The sequence below is a fragment of the Triturus cristatus genome, chromosome 11, assembly GCF_964204655.1.
Source record: "Triturus cristatus chromosome 11, aTriCri1.1, whole genome shotgun sequence".
Lineage (NCBI taxonomy): Eukaryota > Metazoa > Chordata > Amphibia > Caudata > Salamandridae > Triturus > Triturus cristatus.
The window spans coordinates 576,534,053-576,556,496 of NC_140594.1; the positions used below are offsets into that span (position 1 = coordinate 576,534,053).

A 22,444-nucleotide genomic window follows, 5' to 3' on the forward strand; every position below is an offset into this window, starting at 1 on the left:
CGCCTTGCAAACCAAGTGTTAAAAGACGGAAATAATTTCCAGATGAAAAACGAAGGTGAGCTGGCAAGGGATGTGAGATGGATTTTCCGCTTGCTGATGAAAGTTGTGTGAAGAGCTTAGCACGAGCAGCCACGGATAATGACAGGTTTTTAAAAGGAATCATGTATCTACAAACATTCTTCTTTTAAACATTGAGTAGCAACTGTGCAAGGAGCGTGAATAAAGTTTTGCCATGCTACGTTCAAAGAAAGAAAAACGAACTCACCTGTTTGTAGTTCATTCTGCAAAAAGACATAAAGGCAGTGGTGAATATCACGCGGTTAGTCAAAGGCAGAAACCTTCCACCCGTGATCAAGCCTTGTAAGAGGAGAAACGCGTTGGGTGTATCAGACCTGAAGGGCTCCGTGTATACAATAAAAAGCATTTTGCCAATTTCATCTGGTGTCAGCGCGCCTCTCTGTAAAGAAGGGAGACATTGTGTGGAGATATATATATATATATATATATAAATATAAATAAAAAAAATATTTTTTCTGGGGTCCCCGCGCACGGGCAGGAATATTCAAGTGCTTATGACTTTGATGAGAATCCCTTCAAGAGAACAAAGGTCTCCCCACACAAATGGAGCTATTAACTGCTTCAATCAGCTCCTCAGGAGGAAAAAGATGGGGATGAAGGATCTGGATCAATCAATAAGCTGTCACATTTTACCAGGGATGGGCCAGCCCAAGTCCACTGAGCAAAGGATGGAGCCCAGACCTCCATGACGATTTGGTGGGAAAGGCCATGGCAGTGATATCAGCGAGGGGTGGAGCTGAGGACCCCAAATGAGATGGGACTAGTGATTTCTGAGTGATGCCATTTTGAACAATCCCTGCATGCTGTGCAGGAGGTTAGGGACAGGGCTGGAGAGGTGATGTGGTGCCCCAGGTTAGGCCAGAGGTGCCACGTTTGTAGAACTTTCTGCCCCCACTTAAAAGGTCTTGCGCAAGGGAGAGAGCTCAATCTTGGTTATGTTTTTCTGCTCTTACTATAGGCAGCAGCAATGGACAACTGGAATAAGGAACCTTCTGATGCCTATCTGGACTAAGGGGCCTGACAACAGTTGCCCCTGGAAACAGTCGGGCTCTCTTCAGGACCAGTGAATCTGGTCTCCTTACACACTCTGAGGACTAGTTGGGGGAAGAACTGGATTTCTGCACCAAGGAGGAGAGAAGTGCAGGGGAGACCAAGGAGAAAGACTGGCACAAGGAGCTAGTGAACCCAGCTCCCTGCAACGTTTGCCACCTTGGAGGCCAGGAGGCATGAGGAGAGTGCCTCAGGTGGCTAGGGCTTGCCGTCAGGAGCAAAATTGACCCAATAGCATGTCAAACGGCCCCAACGGGGGACGATATATCAGCAAGAGAAGGATCTGACTTTGAGGTGTGGGACTCCGCTGCCAGAGTCCCTCATGCTCCTTGGGTGTGCCAGGGACCGGGTATCGCTACAAAGAATCGTCCCCACTTTTTGAACCCTAGGAGGGGGCGTACGTGGGGCCCCTTCCCCAGAGCTATGGTGGTCCAGGGACCTCAACCTCTTGGCTGCAGGTGCATGGAGAGGGCAGCGCAACAGCGCTGCCCCCCCCCCAGGTAGTGTTAGGCCTGTCTCGATTACTGTGCCAGTGTCCGGGATAGGGAGCAGGCGGCCACCATGAGAGACGGTACCCTGCCCGCAGGAGCAGGCAGGGAAGGAGACTGTCGGTTCCCGCAGCTGAACGCAGAGGTGTGGGTTGCACAGGGAGCTGGCGGGGTAGCTAGAGGTGGGTTACCTGGGTTATCCCCAACATTAAAAAGGCATGCAAAGTGGGACCAGCCACCCCATCAACTAAAGAAACAAAAAGAAAAAAGTGAGGCCATGCAGCACAGCAATGTCAAGTGGCCGGAGTTGTTCATAAAACAAATTCACAAGCTCCACAAAGGAGCACCTCAAAATGCCCTTTGGGGCCACCTTGGCAGCAAAGAAAGTGAAATGTGGTGGCCCCAGGATGGCAGGGGCACCACCGGCATACCAAAGAAAGCGAGAAAGGCTGCAGGAGTGCAGCAGCGCCCCCAAAGGAATTTTATTACAAAACTGCTGTCCCTAAGTTTGTTGAGTCTGGACAAAACTAACCAACCCAGGAATTCTTTTTACTGTTTCAACACTCCCTGGGTTGGAGCATCACCTCAAAAGCTCGGAGTGCAGTACTGCTACTACTAGGTCTACCTGAGAGACCTTCACTGGCTTCCTATCAACAAGAGACTTACCTTCAAGCTCCTCTTGCACGCCTACAAAGCCCTTCACAACGCCAGGCCTGCATACCTCAACCACCGCCTCTCTTCTACACTCCCACCAGACATCGCCACTCCGCCCATCTGGCCACCATCCCACGGATCTGCAAGACCACGGCCAGAAAGACCTGAAACTCCTGCCTTTTCACTTTGGGCAATCACCATCGCTGCCTCTAATTAGGAAGGACCTCGAATCCGGTCTCTTCACTTAACCGCAGACCCCACCCCACTCCCCCAAGACCCTCTTGGGTGAGTAGTCACGCTTTATAAGAAACCTCATGTATTGACTAGTGGGTGACTTTATGGCTGAATGCTCTGGGGCCTAAAGTTGGTCAGATAGACAAAGAGACCTGGTGTATTGAAAATATTTTATTTAAAAGTATTATCCATTTTCTGATGCAATGCTTTATTAAAAGAGGTCAATAATCATTTACTTGAAGGGTTGTTAATGTTGACAGTAATTTATATTCCCAAGACGTTGCAATGTTTTATTAATGATGACATGAGCAATTAAATGCAAAGCCTGGTAACATAAGGACAGAAGGGGACGTCATGCTTAATTGTTGATAATGTAGGGATGTCATGCCTGATTACTGGCAATGTGGGCACATGATTCCAATGCTCTAGTATTGATAAATGCAGCGGGATTATGAATAATGAAGTCAGTGATGCGATGAAGTATTACCATAACAAGTGATTTCAATCTTGAATTGAGACAACATTGACCTAATGTAAATTGACATCCTCATATATAGTTATGTGTTGTATTATACGTGAAGGGAGTGGAATGTATATTTGGAAGTCATGACCCCTTAGGGATGTAATGTCCCCAAGGGTACAAATGTGTGTGTGTCATATATAGTATTATACGTGAAGGGAGTGGAATGTATATTTGGAGGTCATGACCCCTTAGGGATGTAATGTCCCCAAGGGTACAAATGTGTGAGTGAGTGAGTGAGTGAGTGAGTGAGTGAGTGAGTGAGTGAGTGAGTGAGTGAGTGAGTGAGTGAGTGAGTGAGTGAGTGAGTGAGTGAGAGAGAGAGAGAGAGAGAGAGATTTCTATGCTGCATAGTATTTAGGTAGGAGACCATGTGTGTGTAAAATAAATGTACTTTTTCCTTTTTCTAAAGAAGAAGCACCGACTGGACAATCATTTATTGAGTGTTATTGTGTGCTAATAAACAGTGATTATTAGCCCACACCACCTCCCTTGAATAGACCTTGGACTGCTCCACTCCCCTACCTTAAGAGAGTGAAGAGTGACAATGGGGTGTTTGGTTCCCAGTGGAAGGGGAATTTGGACCCATTACTTGTGCAGGCTATACAACTAATGGTCCGTTTCATCACACAGCCGAGATCGTGAAGACTTTGAGAAGAACTTGTGCTTCAACCACAACCTCTTCTTATGCATGGTAATGTAGAGCTTTGCCTCTTGCTCATGAATCACCTTGAGGTGCACAAAGGCACAAGTTTCTCACAACTTTGAGTTGTGACTGGAATCTAAGCACCACAAACACACTTCATGCAGGTTTGTGACTGACATCAGGTTGATTCAGTCATTTTGAGGGAGGGGGACATCTTCCCAAGCAAATTGTTAAAAAGATTTTTGAGGTTCAACAGAAGATTGACAATGTCGGGAGCAGAGTTTCGGATCTGCATTGAAGGGCGCATAAAGAAATGAACTGACGTCAGTGCGGAAGGTGTGGGGCTTCTATGCGCCTCTGCTTTGTCACTTCCGGGGCAGTTCAAAGTCAGCGTATAGCTATATGCTGCAACTTATTGGCGTGCAGGAGCACTGATGAAAAGTTACCCAGGTCCAGTCTGGCACCTGGGAGCATTCTAAAAGTGCAGAATTTGCATTTAAATGTATCCATCAAGTCAAAACATCAAAACCAGACGGCTGTTAGTACAAGCTAACAGTAACTCCAGTTTTCCAACGTTGGTATCTTTTATAGAAACCATGCTTGATATTTTTTATTCTCAGTTGCCAGAGTAGGAATTACCATTACTTTTAAAATAGTAATAAGCTGTGTTAAATCAGAGACACAGCCAACAACAGTTTTGTTTAGTATCATGTCCACCTCACATGAATTATTCTAAATTTCAGCCAGTAAGATTCAAGTGCTGATCTCTTTTCCACCTAGAGGTCACGGTTGGCCAGGTTTTTACTGCAGGTCATGCTTGAGAGAGTCCCTGGAAATAGGTCTGCCCTTTGCTTCTAAAAAAACGATTTCACCATATCTGTAACATTTTCATCATCTTCCCTGGACTACAGCCAGCCCTAACATCACCTTCACTCAACTGTGAGATGTTGCTGGATTCACTGCAGTGATGACGGAGTCCATTTAATTCTGGCTCAAGAGACAAACTTGGGATGTACCTGGAGATTTATAGTCATTATTCAAATGCATCAAAAAAGCAACTGTGGGGACCCGATTGCTCTTATGAGAGCCGTTCCTCTAACAATAGCACACATTTGGGACCAATATAACTCTATGTCTAGACTGTCTGAATTGGTACCTTGACTTTCTGTGCATCACAGTCAATGAGGCTGTGCAACCTGCCAATTTCTGCAGGTATGGAAACACTGAGTAATTTCAAGGCAGGCACTTCAGGAGACACATAGCTGTCCCACTCTGGAGACTGATTAAGAGGAGGTGCTGGAACCTAAGAATCACGGCCTTGGCCATCCTCAATCCCATGATCATCATCTCCATATTTAGATTATGTGGAGCCATTGTCTGTGAGAGCCGGACATTCAAGAGAGGTTCCCTGAATAATAGGAAGGGGAAGGGTATCAATGTGCCAAGACGTTGCAGCTCTATAGGAACAAATGGTGGAGTAGATGGCCACTTGTGAGAAATTGCAGCCAGAGACTGACATTGAGGTGGAATACTGACTGGTGCTGAAGAGAAAAGCTGGAAGTAGTGGCTAAGGCCAAGAATATGAAGCACCTGGAGATGGTGATAGGCAGCCAACAACAGAAATGTAGCAGTAAATCCTAGCGAGATTTCAGAAAATCACCTGGAACCTGGACTATGGGGTGGAGTAGCAAATGTGGGTTGATCTTAGAAATGCAGTCGCCTGTCCTGAAATGGTGGCTATGGCTAAAGTAAGCATCATCAGAATAAAGTCCTGATTTTCCCATGCCACCAAACAATTACAGTGACTTTCATCATCATAATCTGAATAAACACAGAATAGCTCCTATTACTCTGCTGCCTCATTACAAGCATCATCATCAGTGTATTCCTCGACTACTTAGCTATCCAACAGCTGGAGGTTTCAAGAGTGATGCGGGTTAAGTGAGACTACCAGCAGGAGAGCAACAATCCTAACTAGAGGAATTGCAGGCATCAGTGTGGTAAAAGATATAGGTGTCAACGAATATACCATTGACAAAGCGGTTGTGGACAGGTCAGCCATTGTTGCGGACGTCAACAATGAGGTTATTAGGAGGTGCGGTCATCATGGCTGGCAGTGTCAACAGGGTTGTTGTCTCCATGGTGGGTGCCAATGGCAATTTCCTCATTGCCCGATGACCCAGCAGCTGCCGATAATACAGTCTATAAAAAAAGATTTATGCACCTTCTGTGGAGTGGCTGTTGACAATACAGTAGATGAAAAGATTAAAGTAAGGCATCCTATCAATGCGAGGAGTTAGGGTCCTTAAGAGCAGAACCAGAAAGCCTTACAGATGACGTCAAGAGTGTCGGAAGATGAGGCCCTAAAAAGATCACTGAAGGAAACAGGATTAATTTGTTGTTGCCTGACCATCAAAGCATGAGACCGAAATAAGATTCCTGACACACACACACACACACACACACACACACACACACACACACACACACACACACCCTCCCGCCACCCCCACCCCCTACGAGAGAGGAAGCCTTCATCACAGGAGTTATCTTAAAGAATGAAAATGTATTGCACTTCTTAGCAGAACATATGTCTTAAGAAAACAGTACAGGAATTTGGTGTGATGATCTTCAACATACACCTTTGTTGGTAGTTAGGACTCTCAGGTTTTGAAGAGGCTCTAATTTTTAAGGTAGGACAGCATTTCAAAAAGCAGTGTTAAGACAGAGCCCAGTCGTTCAACTATGAAAACAAAATAACTCGAACTAAATCTGTAATGCCCCAGGGAAAAAGGGAAAATTGTAGAAAAACACAACAGATAGGATCATTCACCATAGGAGCAGCACATAGTCTGAGCAGTTGCTAGTCTTGACAGCTAAGCCTTTGGGAGAGTGAAGCTCTGTGTCTATCTCATTGGCTAGAGTTCAGGTCATAAAATAATGTGGACAGACTACATATACACTACTGATCTCTCAATGTTATTTAAGGCAAATAGGTACACAGCAAAGTTAACACTGGTGACAGAGGGTTCATAGACTAATGTCAGAGAACAATTCAAACATGTGAATCTATGCAAGACCAATGCTTGAGAGCAGGTTTTCCCAGTTACACAAAAAAACAACAACAAAAAAAAAAAAAACAAGGTAGATGTCTTATAATTTGCATTTTGTAAAACGCAATAATATCCCCCGCAAGGCTTTTTAAGGCGCTGAGGGCCATCGGGAAGATTAAATTAGCTATTGTCAAGAGTCACATAATGCTGAACGGAGCAGCTGCCAGCAATTGAACCGTGGGCCCGAGCTCCGGAGTCAGTCGCTCTGATGCTGCACCACACCTCTCCTCTTCAAGGGTTTAATACAAAATATCACTGAGAGGACCAGGCCACTGTATGGCACTGTGGAAAAAATGAGAGCAATTTCTAAGTGTGCTAAATCCTGTGTTGACCAGTCCCTTTAAAAGAATACCTACGTTCATTGATGAATAAGGAGATCCCATGATGGGGAATGGGATTTACGCAGGCGCCTTCCATCTATATAGGATTAATACCAAAATATGGAACTGGACTTAAAAATGTATTATGAGGAATTATGAGTGGGGACTGATCTGGTAAGTTAGAAGTGGTCGGCGGAATTTGCTCCATCTTTTCATCTCAGCTCAACTATAAGTAGAACCCGTGTCATGAATTCAAAGTTATTGTGTACATAGATTCTACCACAAAAAGCAGAATAATTCTTCCTGGGCGATTTGCTCAATGCTGCAGACGCTCATAATTATATCCACAACAATTTACATTGTAGGCAGTGTGAAAAGCAGTTGGTGGCACAGAGCTAGGTTTTCCAAGATTTCAAAGTTAGAAGGAAAAGGCTGAGGTACATTAAAAAAAAAAATCTGAATTTGCCCTATTTTGTGGACAATCTCCGACTGTAGCACAGTCCAATCCGTTGAGAAAACAAATCACTACTGCCTGAAAATGGCCACTAATTCCGGGATCATGTTGTTGTAGACCGCATGTACAAGATGAAAACCTTTCCATGACCAGGCATCATTTAATCTAGTGGATTGTAGTTACTGTGCTTCTCACTGAAGTATTTTTTCCTATCCTGAGATTCTATACGCAGAAACAACAGCAGGGATCCCATCCCATCAATGGAGGTATATACCAAGTCTAAAAAATTTAACAATATAAGAAGCATAACGAGGTCGTAATGCCACTGAAATGCATGCCCCCACCCACAACAAAACGTGTCACTTTAAATGCAGTGAATGAAGTGTAACCCACAATATCTGATGCCAATACATGAGATACTTGTTGTAATAAGAACAGAAGGAGGAAACACTGGCTGTAGCAGATGGCAAGCAAACTCAAAACTCGTGCGAAAAAATGCAAAGAGCAATCAATAGTCCAAATATTTACATCCCTGCAAGGAATCACATTATTCTTTACTTACTTTTGCTCTGGCTGCTCCACATCCACAACAGGTGGGCTCTCTGGTTTAGGTGGGCTCTCTGGTTTAGGTGGACTCTTCGGTTTAGGTGGGCTTTCTGATTTAAGTGGAAGCCCAGTAGCGCAGGACATCTGAAGTCCAGTTGTGTCCGAGGTTGGTACAGTTGATCGACCAATGCCAGGGAATCCTCTTCCAAATGAAATAAATGGTAGCCTTGGATCACCTCGACCGATGAATCTTAAAATAGAATTGCACATAATATGAATAATTAGCTTAGCTCTCACAAAACAAATTTTACACAAACTTATACTAGCCCACTAGATCTATAATAAACCTTTACGACTAGCTAATCAAACTGAGCTCTGCCTGGCAAGAAAAATAAAAAATCATATTCAACTTTCCAACAGAACCTGCTGCTGGGTCCTTGCTGGTTAACTAAGCATAGCATAACAATACTGAAGTACAAAATAAATGTACTATACTCGAAGGATAAGAGTCTGTACTCTTTCCTGTCACAAGAGAGATCCACTTACCCGAGTCCTCCAGCAGTCGTTCTGCCCCAGTTACCATCACCAGCAGATAATGGTTCCGTTTGTGGCACGGCAGGCTTGATCTGAGCGTTCAGGCTTTCAGTAGCCCCAGAAACGCCACGTCCAAATACACCCCGACCTAAACGAGAAAGATTTCAAAAAGTATTTGGAAAGCAGTTCAAACAGAAAAACATCACTGTATTATTACACTTGAAAAAACATAACTGCAAGGGAGAAAAGGGAAAAATAAAGAGCTGCTCAACCACTGCCTCCAATAAAATTCAATAAAAAGAGCTTCTGAAACATACCGGGATGATTGCAAGTTAGCACCTGAAAGTAGAAAGGTGCCTAGAATTAACGGAGATCTAGGATCCCTTTTCCATCCTGTGAACTACTTTGCAGGTTATATTGCAGTATACTGGCTGGGTCATATTGACGCACATGAAAATGTACTACATTTGCCCTTACCAGTGGTTAAGCAAGCAGAAATCTCTAAACCTTTTCAGGCGCACAGCACACATCTTTGTAGTGTCATGTCTTGAAAACTATAACACAGATTTACACCAACCCAAGCAAACACACTTATTTGAATAAAGTTCTACTTTCATGCCAAGTTTGGTGCAAATCCAGTCAGCCATTTTTAGGTTGAGTATTCAAGACCTATTGTAATTTCTTATGTTGGGTTAAAGACATCCCCCAGCTTTTGATTTGTTTGTTTCAGTGTTCCTCAAAAATCCTTGCTTGCCAGTGGTCAGTCCTGCCTCTTTGTCCCTCCTTTCTCTCTTCCGTTCCTCCCATGCAGCAGGGACTAAGTACTTTCTCATCACACTACAGTCTTCATCTGTTTTCTGGGCGACTACTTTATTTCTTTGTTTCCTGCTCTATTTCTGTTTGCCTGTGTGTAGTTTCGGCACCATAGCGGATTACATTTAAATATAGTTTTCCTCCCTCCCACCTTCTCCAAATTCCACAGTTTTATTGGGGGTACATTTTTCGCCATGCCTCCCTCTTCATTGATTATATTTTAGGCTTTTAAGCATTTTTCGCTTTCCACCGTCATTTGGGCTTCTTTTTAGTAGTATGTTAGTTTGGGTTTTGTTTTACAGTAGATTGGGCTCGTTTTTTGGTAGAAGAGCAAAACAAGCCTTGGCTGTGCAAAAAGCTGGCAGTGAATGTCCGACTTTTTGGCTTTGCCAGAGCTTATCAGTTATATTAAACACGTTTCAAAATTTTAGAATTTAGAATCTAAAAACCGAACACACTGTAATGATTACTTTCAAAATTCAAAGACTGAACAACTGCTTTAGTCTCCGAGCATCTATATTCCAGATCGTTGTTTTGTAAAATACTAGCCTTAAGTATTTTGTTTCATAACTAAAGATTTTTTTACATAACACTTAACATTTTCAAATAGCCGCTGAGCCTACTACGCATCTGTCATCAGCATTCCACTCCGGCTTAAGATGGCCGAACTCTTTGTCAGTATGGTGATGTATGCTAGTCCTTCTATTGTTTCTACGTATGAGTGTAGTAGGTCATTCATATCATGTGTTCAGGATGGCGGTGGTGCTGCGAAGCACTGGTTCAGCGCTAGGTGCCTGCCCCCAATGTCTCTTACTATGCCAGGCTCGGCGTTCTGCAGGGCAATCTTATCTGGTGATACCCCCAGGATGCTGGTACAGCGCTTTATCCAGAGAACAGTACCCTCTACTGGGTTCAGTGCGAAAGGAGCAGGTAAGCAAATAGGTCGCCTGCTGTTGCCAACTGATTGGGGTAACGTTACCAACTTATTTGGATAGGGGGAAGTGGAGCTTGGTGGAGGCATACCAGAAGCAGTTGCAAGTGACTGGTTGTCTAGACATAGAAGTAGAACTGCAGGCACCTTAGCTATGAACATGGGCACAAACAAAACACTTAGAAGGCTAATTGTTGGTGTGACCTAAACTTTTTAATTGAGTGCTATTTACGTTTTCAGTCCGGTATGTGACATTACAAGGGGTTAGATGTAGTTAATATAATTTGTGGCCAGATAATGTTTCAACTGTGTGTCGGGACTGGAGGCTTTAGATTATCCATTCTCTGCTTTATATATTTTACATAGCAGCCACATAGTGCGCACTGTGTTTATAAATGGATCGGGTGACCCCCAAGTTTCAGGCTCCAAGCACCCAAAGGCCAGAACCTTCATTGTAGCGCTCCTGACCCTGTCCCAAACACCCAAAGCTAAATTGTGTTGGTACAAAGCTCCCTGTTTCAAGTCCCAGTATCCTTATTCGCACAACAGGCTGGCTACCTGTGTCAGACAAGCAACCCCTCCCGAATTTGTGTTAATTCTCTGCTTTGAGGCACTGTACAATTGATTCACAGTAGAAATTAATTCCTTATTACAGTAGTGGAATGAAGTTGGGCATCCTGTACTCCAGATCTTTGTACAAGCAGCAGTTTTACTTTTCTGCAGCATTCATTAAGTTCCTTCATTTTGAAATGACTGTGATAACTGATATGAAGTTTACTGAGAAATGTAAGATCATTGTAGGTTGATTGTCTGTTTTTATTGTGCTCCACACATAACAGCGCACTCTGCGGTCACAGCATAAATGCTAAGCACCATTAGCTGCAGTCAAGGTAAAAATACCAAGTGGTTCCACATCATGTAACAGGATTAGTAGCTAGTGCTGCTTTTTAGCTAACGACACTTACAAAGCTTAGTCTTTCAGGGGATATATCAGTTGGCGTTCAGGACAGCAGCTCATCATGTTTATTTTGTCCTCTGGACAAGTAGCCTCGCCCCCTACAGCACAAACCTTTTGGCTGCCAGTTTAAAGACTTACATTATCGATGTAGGAAAGAGGGTTGTCGGCTGCTGCTAAGGCAAGATAGGATTCTGTAGGAAATGGGTTCTACCCATTTTATCCCACTGGACATTTTTGCTTTTGACAAATTGTTTTTTTTACTTTTTTCAGTACCCGATTCTTACTCAAATTCTATAGACAGAGGGCTGAGCAACAGTGTCTGCCTTTTAAGATAAAGCTGGTGCTGCGCAGTTAGCGCAAGATGATCTGGGCTGGTTCCACCTGAGTAACTGCATGTCTGCGGGCTTCACATGGCTTGTGGCACTTCCAGTTGACCTGGTGGGGTTTTAGAGTCCACAGGTATGGGACATGGATTCGTTTTTCTCAGAGGATAGGTGTCTCAGGGTTTCTGGGGTTGTTAACATGGGTGGACTGTCTACAGAACAGAGCTGGGTCTATCCGGGGGCCCCTGAAAAGTGGGGGCCCTGGGCCATAGCCCACTTTGCCCATGCCTTGAAATGTCTCTGAGGAGGAGAGGCTTCCAGCTGCGGGCAGTGACCAAGTGTGAAGTAATGGCTGTACTGTGTACTGCACCGGAGCATGTTGTGCCACATCGTGTTCCATGAAAAGACATTCTTAGCGCAGACTGATTAATGCAAAGTGATGCAGCAAAAAATTGTAAGGAATAAATACTGTCTTGCACCTCTGTCGTCTCAGTGCCGGTGTTCCGTCAGTCGGAGACCGCTAACACTAGTGCCTCAAATTAGTTGTCTGCTGGGCCCACCCCACAGTCTCCAGCAATTACAGCGACCAGGCTGAGCAGTAGGAATGATTTACCCAGCACTCACTGAATCCGTTGGCAAGTGAAAGATAAATTGGTGATTAATAATGTTCCTGCTACAGAGAGATCAAAGTTGTCTCGTGAAACTTTTGACTCACCAGTAGCACAGAGGGTTAACATGACTGCTACAACAAACGTGTATCATGGATATCAAAGAACAGTATTTTATGTGGCTTGCTCAGGAGGTTACTGCTTTTGTCACAGAGATGCTTTTCTTACTTGCAATTATAATTTTCAATTCAAATCTACACACTGGCCTACAAATTATTATCAAAGACATCAGCTGCATGTAAAGGGCATAGTATGACTGGAGCAGTCGTGACTGAGCTGGCCTGTGCTGTGGTGATGCTCGCTCTGACACTCACACTAGTGCCAAAGCTAAATACTTATAAGGTCTCAAAGGCGAGACATATTGGCTATGCCAATGCTTGTTTCAGTAGCCAAGAGTAAAAATCATACGGGCGTTAAACTGGGAAATTGCCTTTATTCGACCGCTCCTTTTTTCACCCACCCAGGGCAATCTGTGCTAAACTTGCCAGGCCCAACCTAAATCGGATGTTATCAACTAGTTATAGTACCTTTGCAGTTGCCCAGAGAAGAATATGCTATTTATTACCATTTCTTAAGTTTGGGAATGTGCCACTCTCGAAAGGTGAAGCGTTCAGTAGGTCATGATGCCCACCGTATATGATTTATGCCATGGTACTTTTCCTGTGTATTTGATTTAAAAAAAAAAAAAAGGCAATTAACCACAATCGGGATACCAGTAGCCAAATCTGTGCAGTAAGGTAAAATCACACTGAAGATATTTAAGCTTAAAGTATATTGGGAACAGTAGTTTTCACATGTAAAGTAAAAATAATAAGTAACCAGTGAGGTAGTAAACAATTTTCTCAGGTGTCTTTCACACTACTGTGGTATAAACTTGGAATCTGACCTTTGTATTGTAGTAATGAATGTGTGCATGTGTCCTTAATATAACAGTTATCCTAAAAAACAAGCTTTTTTGTATGTATCACAAATATTTTATGGTAGCAAATTAATTTTTATACCTGCCAGAAATTCACAAAGGAGTCCTGTTCCTAGTAAGCGTAAATGCATTGACTGCTGCCAATTTCACTCCCACTACAGAGAAATCAGCAACAGTAAATCCAACTCAAGGGGTGGGAAGTAGGTATGCCAGAGAGTGGTTTGCCTTGGACGTTTGGTAATGCCCAAAAAATGCACATTTGTGGGTATTTGCAAATAAGTACTCTCCGACTCCTTGCACTCCGCCCCACACCTCTTCGAAATGGGCAGAGATTTACACCAACGAAGGGCAGAAGTAATGAATGAAATAAAATAAAATAAAATGTTTTTATATAAAGCGCTCTATTGCCCGAGGTCATCTAGGTGCCCTTGGGCAGTAGTGTTCTATATACAAACACTTTTTTAGCTACTGTTCAAGGCTGGGAAGGGTAACGTATCACCTTCAGATGTGGTGGGGGTGCAGTGGCTTTCACCACAGCCATAAATGTCTCTGATCAAAAAACAATACAATTTTGCATTTGCCCAAGTGGGTCCACTTCCCCTGTGCAGAGTTCTACGCTATGTAGAACTCCACGCAGGGGGAATAAAAGCAGACATGTCACATGACATTCCCACATGTGGGCTTGACAATCTAGTGGGAATGAATGCAAACAGGAACAACACATAAACGTACATTCGGGGGGAGTAAGTCTCCACCCATAATTTTATTTTGCCTGAATAGGCCCCAATAGGGTACATTGTGATCAACAGAGTGTAATACGCTATTTATTACCATTGTGCAGTGAGGGGACTGGACTCACGAGAGATACTTCAAATAAAAGAAAAGTGTGCCTTTAACCCAAGGTGAAGCTTAAGGATCTGCAGGTTAGAGGTAACTTGTCATACCTGTGAATGTTGTGAAAAAAGAGTGTGCATCTTTGAAGCTTAAAAAGACCAACAAATAGCAATGGAGGCAGAGTAATAAAGCGGGACAGCATCATAAGTAGATGAATGCACTTGAGACATGAACAAAGATTGTTACAAAAGCAATAAAACCCACTGCTGAAGACCGTAACAGCCGTTAAAAGAACAAGTTGCTTACCTTCGGTTACGCTTTTTCTGGTGGATACAGTATCTGCCTGTGGATTCCTCACCTTATGAATATTCCCTGAATCAGCATTCCGTGGAAATTCTTTCCTAGCTCTCCCACGTCGACGAGGACGTCACAATAGCTAGGCTCCACTCGTGACACCGTATGATGTCATCAGAGCCATAAGAGGACCTCGTCGGCGTGATGTCAGTTCCACCCATTTTTTCCGTGCCACCGAGGGAAACGGCCGGACCGACACATTTTCAAATGTAAACATAGCATAACAAATATATACACATATATAAACTCACAAATGCATAATCAATAAATACATAGGGGAACAGCAACTGAATAAGCATTTCTCATTATTAAAATATAAATATGATCAAGACATATTAAAACACAACATTTTTTGGTAAAAACAGGTGGACAACGGGGAGGAAAAGGGACAGTGAGGAATCCACAGGCAGATACTGTATCCCCCAGAAAAAGCGTTACCGAGGGTAAGTAACTTGTTCTTCTGATGGATACTTCTGCCTGTGGATTCCTCACCTTATGAATAGACTCCCAAAGCCGTGCATCTCCTGGAGGAGGGTGTCCACCTGACCAGACCAAAAAATCTTGCAAAACAGAACAAGCAAAATGGCCATCACTCCTAACCTCAGAGTCCAAGCAGTAATGCTTCGCAAAGGTGTGGTAGGAGGCCAAAGTTGCTGCCTTACAAATGTCAACAACAGGAACACCTCTAGCCAAAGCAGAAGAAGTAGACTTAGCTCTGGTGGAATGAGCTCTGATACCTTCAGGAGGGTCCTTCTTGGCCAAGGCATAGCAAATCTTGAAGCACAAGATAATCCACCTGGCGAGAGTCCTCTTGTGCACAGCCTTGCCTTTCATCTTCCCAACATAGCCCACAAAGAGCTGATTGTCCAGCCTCAGATCTCTTGTCCGATCCAAGTAAAAGCTGACAGTTCTCTTAGGGTCCAAACGATGCAGTCTCTCCTCCTCCTTGGAAGGGTGAGGGAGCGAATAGAAGGTAGGTAAAGTAATGGACTGTCCCAAATGAAAAGGGGTAACCACCTTGGGAAGGAAAGCAGCCCTGGACCTTAAAACCAACTTATTCGCATGAATGGTCAAGAAAGGAGGTTTCGAACTAAGAGCCTGAGGCTCACTTACCCTCCTAGCCGAGGTAATGGCAATCAAGAAACCCGTTTTAAAAGAAAGAAGCCTCAATGGGCAAGTATGAAGAGGCTCAAACAGAGAAACCATTAAAAAGGTAAGAACGGGAGCGCTAGGTGGCGCTTGACCGGCATGGCCGCCTTTCACTAAGGCTCCCGGCATCGGTCCCCGCAAATCCGGCTGACTCCTCTACTGGACTGCCCTGGCCGGCTCCCTCGGAGTGCGGGGGTCCGCGAAGCTGCCCTGCCGCCCCGCACCGAATCTTGGGGCGCTGCGGGCTCTGGGAGCCTCCCTAGCCGTCGCGGAGCCAGACCGACGGCGTGAAGTGGCGGCTGTGGAACCGCGGCGCGGCCACGCTGAAAAATTTAGCCCGCGGCGCCCACGAGGGGTGCAGGCCTGAAACTGCTGGACTGAGGGACGCGGTGGCCGCGGGGCTGCCGCGGGTGCTGCTGGCACTGGCCCGGTGCTGCCCTGCTTCGCTGACGCCGTCCGGAGCCCCGGGGGTGCTGGATCGGACCCCCCCGCGTGGCGCAGAGCGGCGAATCAGGCGGTGAGTGGGGCTGGCCGCGACCGCTTCATCGGGGCAACTGTGGGGTTGGCTGTCCGGGGGAGCCCCTCCCCATCGGGCCGTGTGTCGGCGGCCGGGGGGGCCCGGGCCCCTGGCTCCCCCCCTTCTCCCTCCCCTCTCCTCCTGGTTGCGGCACGGAACCGGCTCCATCGACCCCAGACCGGCTGCGGACTCCGGGTGCGGGGGGGCCCTCGCTGATTCGGGTCGCATACCGGCGGCCGGGGGGGGTGTACGTGCTGTCCCCCCCCCCTTTTCCACCCCCCTCCATCGCTTGGACTCCCGGCTGCGGACCCTGACGAGTGACACCTTGGCCCTCCTGGGGACTGAGGGGAGACCCGGCTAACTGTTCCCTTGGAGACCTGGGTTGCGCCGGAGGTTGCGGCCCTGCGACGGCCGGCTGGGGGGCCCCCGAGTGGCGGCCGGGGGCCTGGAACTGAGACCTACATTGCTGGACCCCGCTTTGCTGAGATGCCCGGCGGGGCTTGACCGCTGAGGCTGGTGCTACCCAGCCGTTCCCGGCCGGTGGCCCTCCCGGACGGGCCTCCTGTTGGTCCCGCGGCGGCCCGGCGGCCCGTTGCCGTCCCGCAGGTCTATCACCGGCTAGCTGCCCTCCCTTGCTGAAGGACGGCCCAGAAATGGGTAAGGACAGAGCCGCCAAGCCGGCGTCCGGGGCCACCCAAACCAGGATGGACAAATTCACAACCTCCGACAAGGGGCCCGGCCCCACGGGCGAACAGGCCCCGGCCCCTGCTGCAGACCTGGCTGCCATCCTGCAGGCCATCAACTCGTCCCGCGCCTCGCTCGAGGGCATGGTGGGTGAGGTCAAAGTGGACGTCGCTCTTCTCCGGCAAGATCTGAGGAACGCTACCGCCCGCATTTCGGAAGCCGAGTCCCGGATATCCACGGCCGAGGACGACATCCGCCATCTGCAAGACCAGGTTCGGGAGCTGACCACCCACTCTAAGGAGTTGCACCGCCGGGTCGAAGATGCAGAAAACCGCGCTCGACGCAGCAACCTGCGCTTAGTGGGTTTCCCGGAGGGAGTTGAATCGGGCCGGGCGGACGACTTCATGGAACGCTGGTTCCGATCCTGGATGCCGGCGGACAGCCTGTCGGCTTCGTTCGTGGTGGAGAGAGCCCACCGCTCCCTGGCCCCCAGGCCCCCAGGGGCTCCACCCCGGCCGTTCATCCTCAAGCTCTTGAACTTCCGTGACCGAGATGCCATTCTCCGTGAAGCCCGGCGCATGGATGCCCTCCATTATCAGAACCACAAAATCATGGTCTTCCCGGACTACACCCGCGAAGTCCAGGAGCTGCGCCGCTCCTACACTGAAGTGAAACAAAAGCTGCGCTCCCTGGGACTCCAATACCAGCTCCAATTCCCGGCCCGCCTTCGGGTCGTCTTCCAGCAAAAGACTCTCTTCTTCGATACACCGCGGGCGGCCTGGACCTGGTTGGCGGAGGAGCACCCCTTGCAGCGCTCTGGGCACGGATCGCCTCTGGGTCCACGGGGGAGACGGGGGAGACCCCGGACATCGAGGACCCGTCGGCGGCATCGGACATTGCCCCGGGAGCGCACAACGGGGGAGGCGATCACCACGCGCTCTGGGGGCCGGCCAAGCCAGAGATCGAGAACCTCATCGGCCTCCTCAGCCGCACACACCAGTCCCGTGGCGGATGGGCAGCGGGCCGCGTCACCTCGGCTTACAGGCCCTGCAACCCACCCGGTCGAGTTGGTGGACACTTCGGACCTCTCTCGCAGCCCTACCATTTGACTTTCTTTGCTTACCTTTGGGGTGGGGGGGTGGGAGATGCCTGGGCGGGGGTGGAACGTCCCGTTGTCAGTGTTGCTCTAGGCCAGGGCAGGTAAATCAGGCTTGACTTTTGATGTATCAGGGGTCCACTAGCGCTCAAGCCCAAGCGTTTTAGTTTGGTGGTTCTTCCATTTGGTTCGGGCGACAGATGCTTCCGTTTTTGAAGTATAGGGCGGGGGGTGGGGGGTTGGGGTTGGTTTGGGGTTGCTTCTTCCTCGTTGGGGAGATTTTGTTGGCGGGGGGTGACTCCCTCTTATCTATTGTGCTAAGGTATCATGTACTGTCTATCCTGCTCTCTCACCTGACGCTCCGCTGTCCTTCCTCTCTGGGAACCTGCTCAGACGCGCCTCCACTGGCCCATTCTTCTGCCCTTGACTATGGCTGACCCACCTGTCCCTAGGGCCGCCATGCGCATACTTTCCTGGAACGTCAATGGCCTCCTGGATCGTTTCAAACGCATGGCGGTCCTCAAATATGCACAACGGGCAGAGATCGATGTACTCCTCCTCCAGGAGACTCACTTGTTGGGTAACAACTGCCCCTTCCTTGGCCGTTACGGTTATGACAGGGTATGGCACTCAGGTTTTGCTCGGGGATCCCGGGGGTGGCCATATTGCTTCGCAAGTCCTTTCCCTTTGTCCTGACTCGGGTGCTTTTGGACCCCCAGGGTATGCTACTGGTGGTGTGTGGCACTCTGGAGGGCCGACCCCTTACCCTGATGTCCCTCTACGCGGCGCCGTCCCTCCTGCCGTCGGCCCTTTCCCACGCAGCGGCTATCCTCCCGACACTTCCTGCAGGTGCCCTGATACTCGGCGGGGACTTTAACGCTGTCTACTCGCCCCACATGGACTCGACGGGTCCGGTCTCTTTGACCCGCGTCGCCCGCGCAAAACAACTCTCCTCTTGGGCGGAATCCCAGGGCCTCTGCGATGTCTGGAGGATCTGGCACCCGCAGATGCGCCAATACACCCACACGTCGGCGGCCCATCACTCCCACGCCCGGATCGACCTCATCTTTGTGCCCTCTACCGAATGCGCGGGGGTGCGGGACGCACGCATTCTTCCGAGGGGCCTTTCGGACCACTCGCCGGTGCTCCTCGCTCTCGGTCCCCCCCCCCCCTCTGCCCGTCCGATATGGCGCCTGAACGCTTGGTTCCTTCACGACAAGGCTTTTCGGAGGGCGGTCGGGGGCGAGATAGCCGACTACTACTCTCATAATGAGGGATCTGTCGTCTCCCCCGCCGTCCTCTGGGAGGCCGGCAAGGCGACTGTTCGGGGCGCCGCTAAAGGGCACCTGCAACGTCAACGACAGGCTCAATCCCAGAAGCTCGCGGACTGTGAGGCCCAAGCCCTAGAACTGGAGCGTAGTCTGGGAAACTTAGACGATGCCACACGGTCTCGTCGCTTGGCCTTCCTGCGGGAAGAGATTCGCCTGCACTCCCTGGAAGCGGCGAAGATCCTATGGCGCTCCTCGGTGGCCCGGGTGTACGGTTGGGGAGACAAAAACGGCACTCTTCTCCACCGCCTGGCGACCTATCCCCGGGCGGGCAGGATCATCCCAGCCATCGCGGACCCTGCAGGTGGCGTCCACACGGTCTCAGTGGCAATAGCCCAGGCATTCGCTGACTACTACTCCCGGCTGTACCGTCTCCGACCGTCCACGCTCTCCCTGAATGAGTTACTGGGAACAAACGGGGCGACACTAGCGCGGCTGCAGCCTGAGATTTCTGAGACCCTGGATTCGCCGATCGAGCTGCAGGAGATTGAAGAGGCGATCGGCCGCCTGGCACCCGGGAAGACCCCGGGACCCGACGGGTTCCCCCAGGAATATTACGCTCACTACCGGGAGACGCTGGCCCCGAGGCTTCGGGACCTCTTTGCGGCCGTGGTGGAGACGGGCTCGTTCCGGCCCGAAACGGATACAGCAACCATAGTTGCACTCCCCAAGACACAGCCTCCCTCGCGGTCCTGTTCAGACTACCGGCCGATATCCCTTATTAACACAGAACTCAAAATCTATGCCACGGTCCTGGCACAGCGGTTACGCCCATCGCTCGCCTCCCTGGTCCATCCGGACCAATGTGGCTTTATGCCGGAGCGGGGGACCAGACACTGTCTCCGGCGCCTCCACCTCGCGATGGCGCACCGCGGCCGCCTTTCCCCCTATCTGGCCCTCCTCTTGGTCGACTTTGAAAAAGCCTTTGATTCCGTGGGATGGGCGTACTTGGGTGAGGTCCTGGAGCGTATGGGCTTCGGTCCCCGGTTCCGAGCCATGGTAATGGTCCTCTATGCACACCCGCGGGCCCGTGTGTTGGTCAATGGGGCACTTTCTCGCCCGTTTCCCATAGGCCGGGGGACGCGCCAGGGTTGTCCACTCTCGCCCCTCCTTTTCGCTCTGGCGATGGAACCCCTGGCGGTGCTGATTCGCGCGGATCCCATTCTCCGAGGATGGGAATGGCCAGATGTAGCCCCCGACAAGATCGCCCTATACGCGGACGACGTCCTCCTCTATCTCTCGGACCCAGCGACCTCGGGACCCCGGGTCCGTCGGATCCTCCATCGATTTGGCCAAGCGTCGGGTCTTCACCTGAACCCCAAAAAATCCGTCCTAGTCCCGCTACACCCGTCGCGGGAATGTTTCGACTGGCAGTCGGACATTCCCCTCCGGAGACTCTCCTTTAAATACCTGGGGATTTGGGTCACCCTCCTTCCGGAACTCTGCTGGGCCCTTAATGTGGCTCCGGTAGTCAACAAAACCAGGTCAGACATGCTCCGGTGGCAGTCCCTCCCATTGAATCCGCTAGGAAGAGTCGCTCTCTACAAGATGATGATCCTCCCCAAATTTCTTTACATACTACAAAATACTCCATGCCCTTTTCCGCGCCCGTGGTTCCGAGACATGGATAAAATGGTGACCAAATTCCTTTGGGGCGGCGGTAGGCCTCGGCTAGCCTTGGATCGATGCAGGGTCCCCTCCTATGATGGCGGCCTGAGCATGACCAATCTATATCTTTACTATCTGGCCACCCAGTTACTGGTGATCCATGACTGGTTCTCGGGAGGCTGGGGCGACCCGGCTTATCGTCTCGAGGTGCAAAGCCTTGGGTTCTCCTCCATCCAAAACATGCTCTATGGCTCAACGGTCCCCCTATCACTCCCCGACGTCGTGCGGGCTCCCTTCCTCGCGTGGCGCGCGGCACTGCGGCACACTAGATGGTCGGGGACGTCCACACAACTCACTCCGCTTTGGCACGGGACCTGGCTGCGGGAGGTGGTGGGACTGGCGGGCTTTCGGCAGTGGGATCTTCTTGGTATCTCCTGTCTGGGCGATTTATGGCGTGGGAGCCGCATGTGTTCCTTCCAAGAGCTTCAGACCCGCTTCTCGCTGCGGCCCTCCCAATTCTACCGCTACCTTCAACTGCGCCACGCGGTCCGGGCTCACGTCCCTCTAGACTCCAGACTGCCTCCCCATAGCCCACCTGAAGCTCAGGTGATGCTGGGATATCTGGGAAAGGGGGGTATATCCCGCATTTACAAATCCCTGATTAACAATTCCCCGGTGGACTGGAGCGGGCTCAAACAGCGATGGGAGGCCTGGGTGGGACCCCTGGATGAGGCGGACTGGAGGGACGCCCTTATGGGCCCTCGGTCGCTTACCACCTCCGCTAGGCTGCGGCTCATCCAAATCTACTACCTCCACACCGCCTATCTGACTCCGGACCGCCTGTGCCGGGCGGGCCTCCGTGTGGACGCCTCCTGCACCCGTTGTGGGGTGGCTCCGGCAGATTTTTTCCACATGGTGTGGTCTTGTTCCCGTCTAGACGATTACTGGGCAGCGATTGAAACAGCTAGCGGAGGTCTTGGGCTGGGAGGTTCCCCATGAGCCTAGAATGGCCCTGCTGGGCATCATGGACGGGATCGACGGGTCCCGTCACGAAAAGTACTTCCTCACCACTGCCCTTATGGTGGCTAAGAGGGACATAGCGGCAGTATGGTCACAACCGGACCCGCCCAGAGTGGCTACCTGGAGTAGAGGGGTGGATTGGTGTGCGGCCCAGGAGCGGTCGTTGTGTGCTGCACGGGGCTGCTCCAAAAAATTCCGCAAGACATGGGGGAAATGGCTGGGGGGCATGATTTGAAAGGTGGGGGCGCAGGGGGTGGGGACGGAGGAGGGTGGGAGGGTCTTTGCAATGGTTTATTGATGCTTGTCCGAATGCAGTTACTGATGCCTTGTTCAATGCACTGCTGTATCTCATTCTTGATACTGTTCTTTATGCCGCAAAACACAATAAAAATTTGTATATCAAAAAAAAAAAAGGTAAGAACGAGATTCAAATCCCACTGTGGCATAATGAAAGGAGTGGGAGGGAACTTATTTGTAAGACCCTTAATGAACCTCATGGTAATGGGGGACTTAAATAAAGATGGCTGATCCGGCAAACATAGAAGAGTTGACAAGGCCGACAAATAGCCCTCAACAGTGGCTACAGTACAACCTTGCTGTGCCAA

The 22,444-nt window shown here is 49.3% G+C and overlaps 2 protein-coding genes across 4 annotated transcripts in view; one reads left to right on the top strand and one right to left on the bottom strand.

The window, feature by feature from the left end:
- The window catches only part of PIWIL2 (piwi like RNA-mediated gene silencing 2), a 1,855,951-nt gene that overhangs the window by 1,558,431 nt on the left and 275,076 nt on the right, over positions 1 to 22,444 (bottom strand). For all 3 annotated transcript variants that reach the window (XM_085633754.1, XM_085633756.1, XM_085633755.1), the window contains 2 exons: positions 8,650 to 8,785; positions 8,120 to 8,353 (listed from right to left, as the gene is read on the bottom strand). In XM_085633754.1, coding sequence (XP_085489880.1) covers positions 8,120 to 8,353; positions 8,650 to 8,785 — 370 coding nt within the window. The remainder of the gene's footprint in view (positions 1 to 8,119; positions 8,354 to 8,649; positions 8,786 to 22,444) is intronic.
- Positions 10,094 to 22,444, top strand: part of LOC146785111 (uncharacterized) — an 89,694-nt gene continuing 77,343 nt past the window's right edge. Inside the window, exon 1 of the mRNA XM_085633758.1 lies at positions 10,094 to 10,380. Within this exon, the coding sequence (XP_085489884.1) occupies positions 10,110 to 10,380 (271 nt within the window). The 5' untranslated portion in view covers positions 10,094 to 10,109. The remainder of the gene's footprint in view (positions 10,381 to 22,444) is intronic.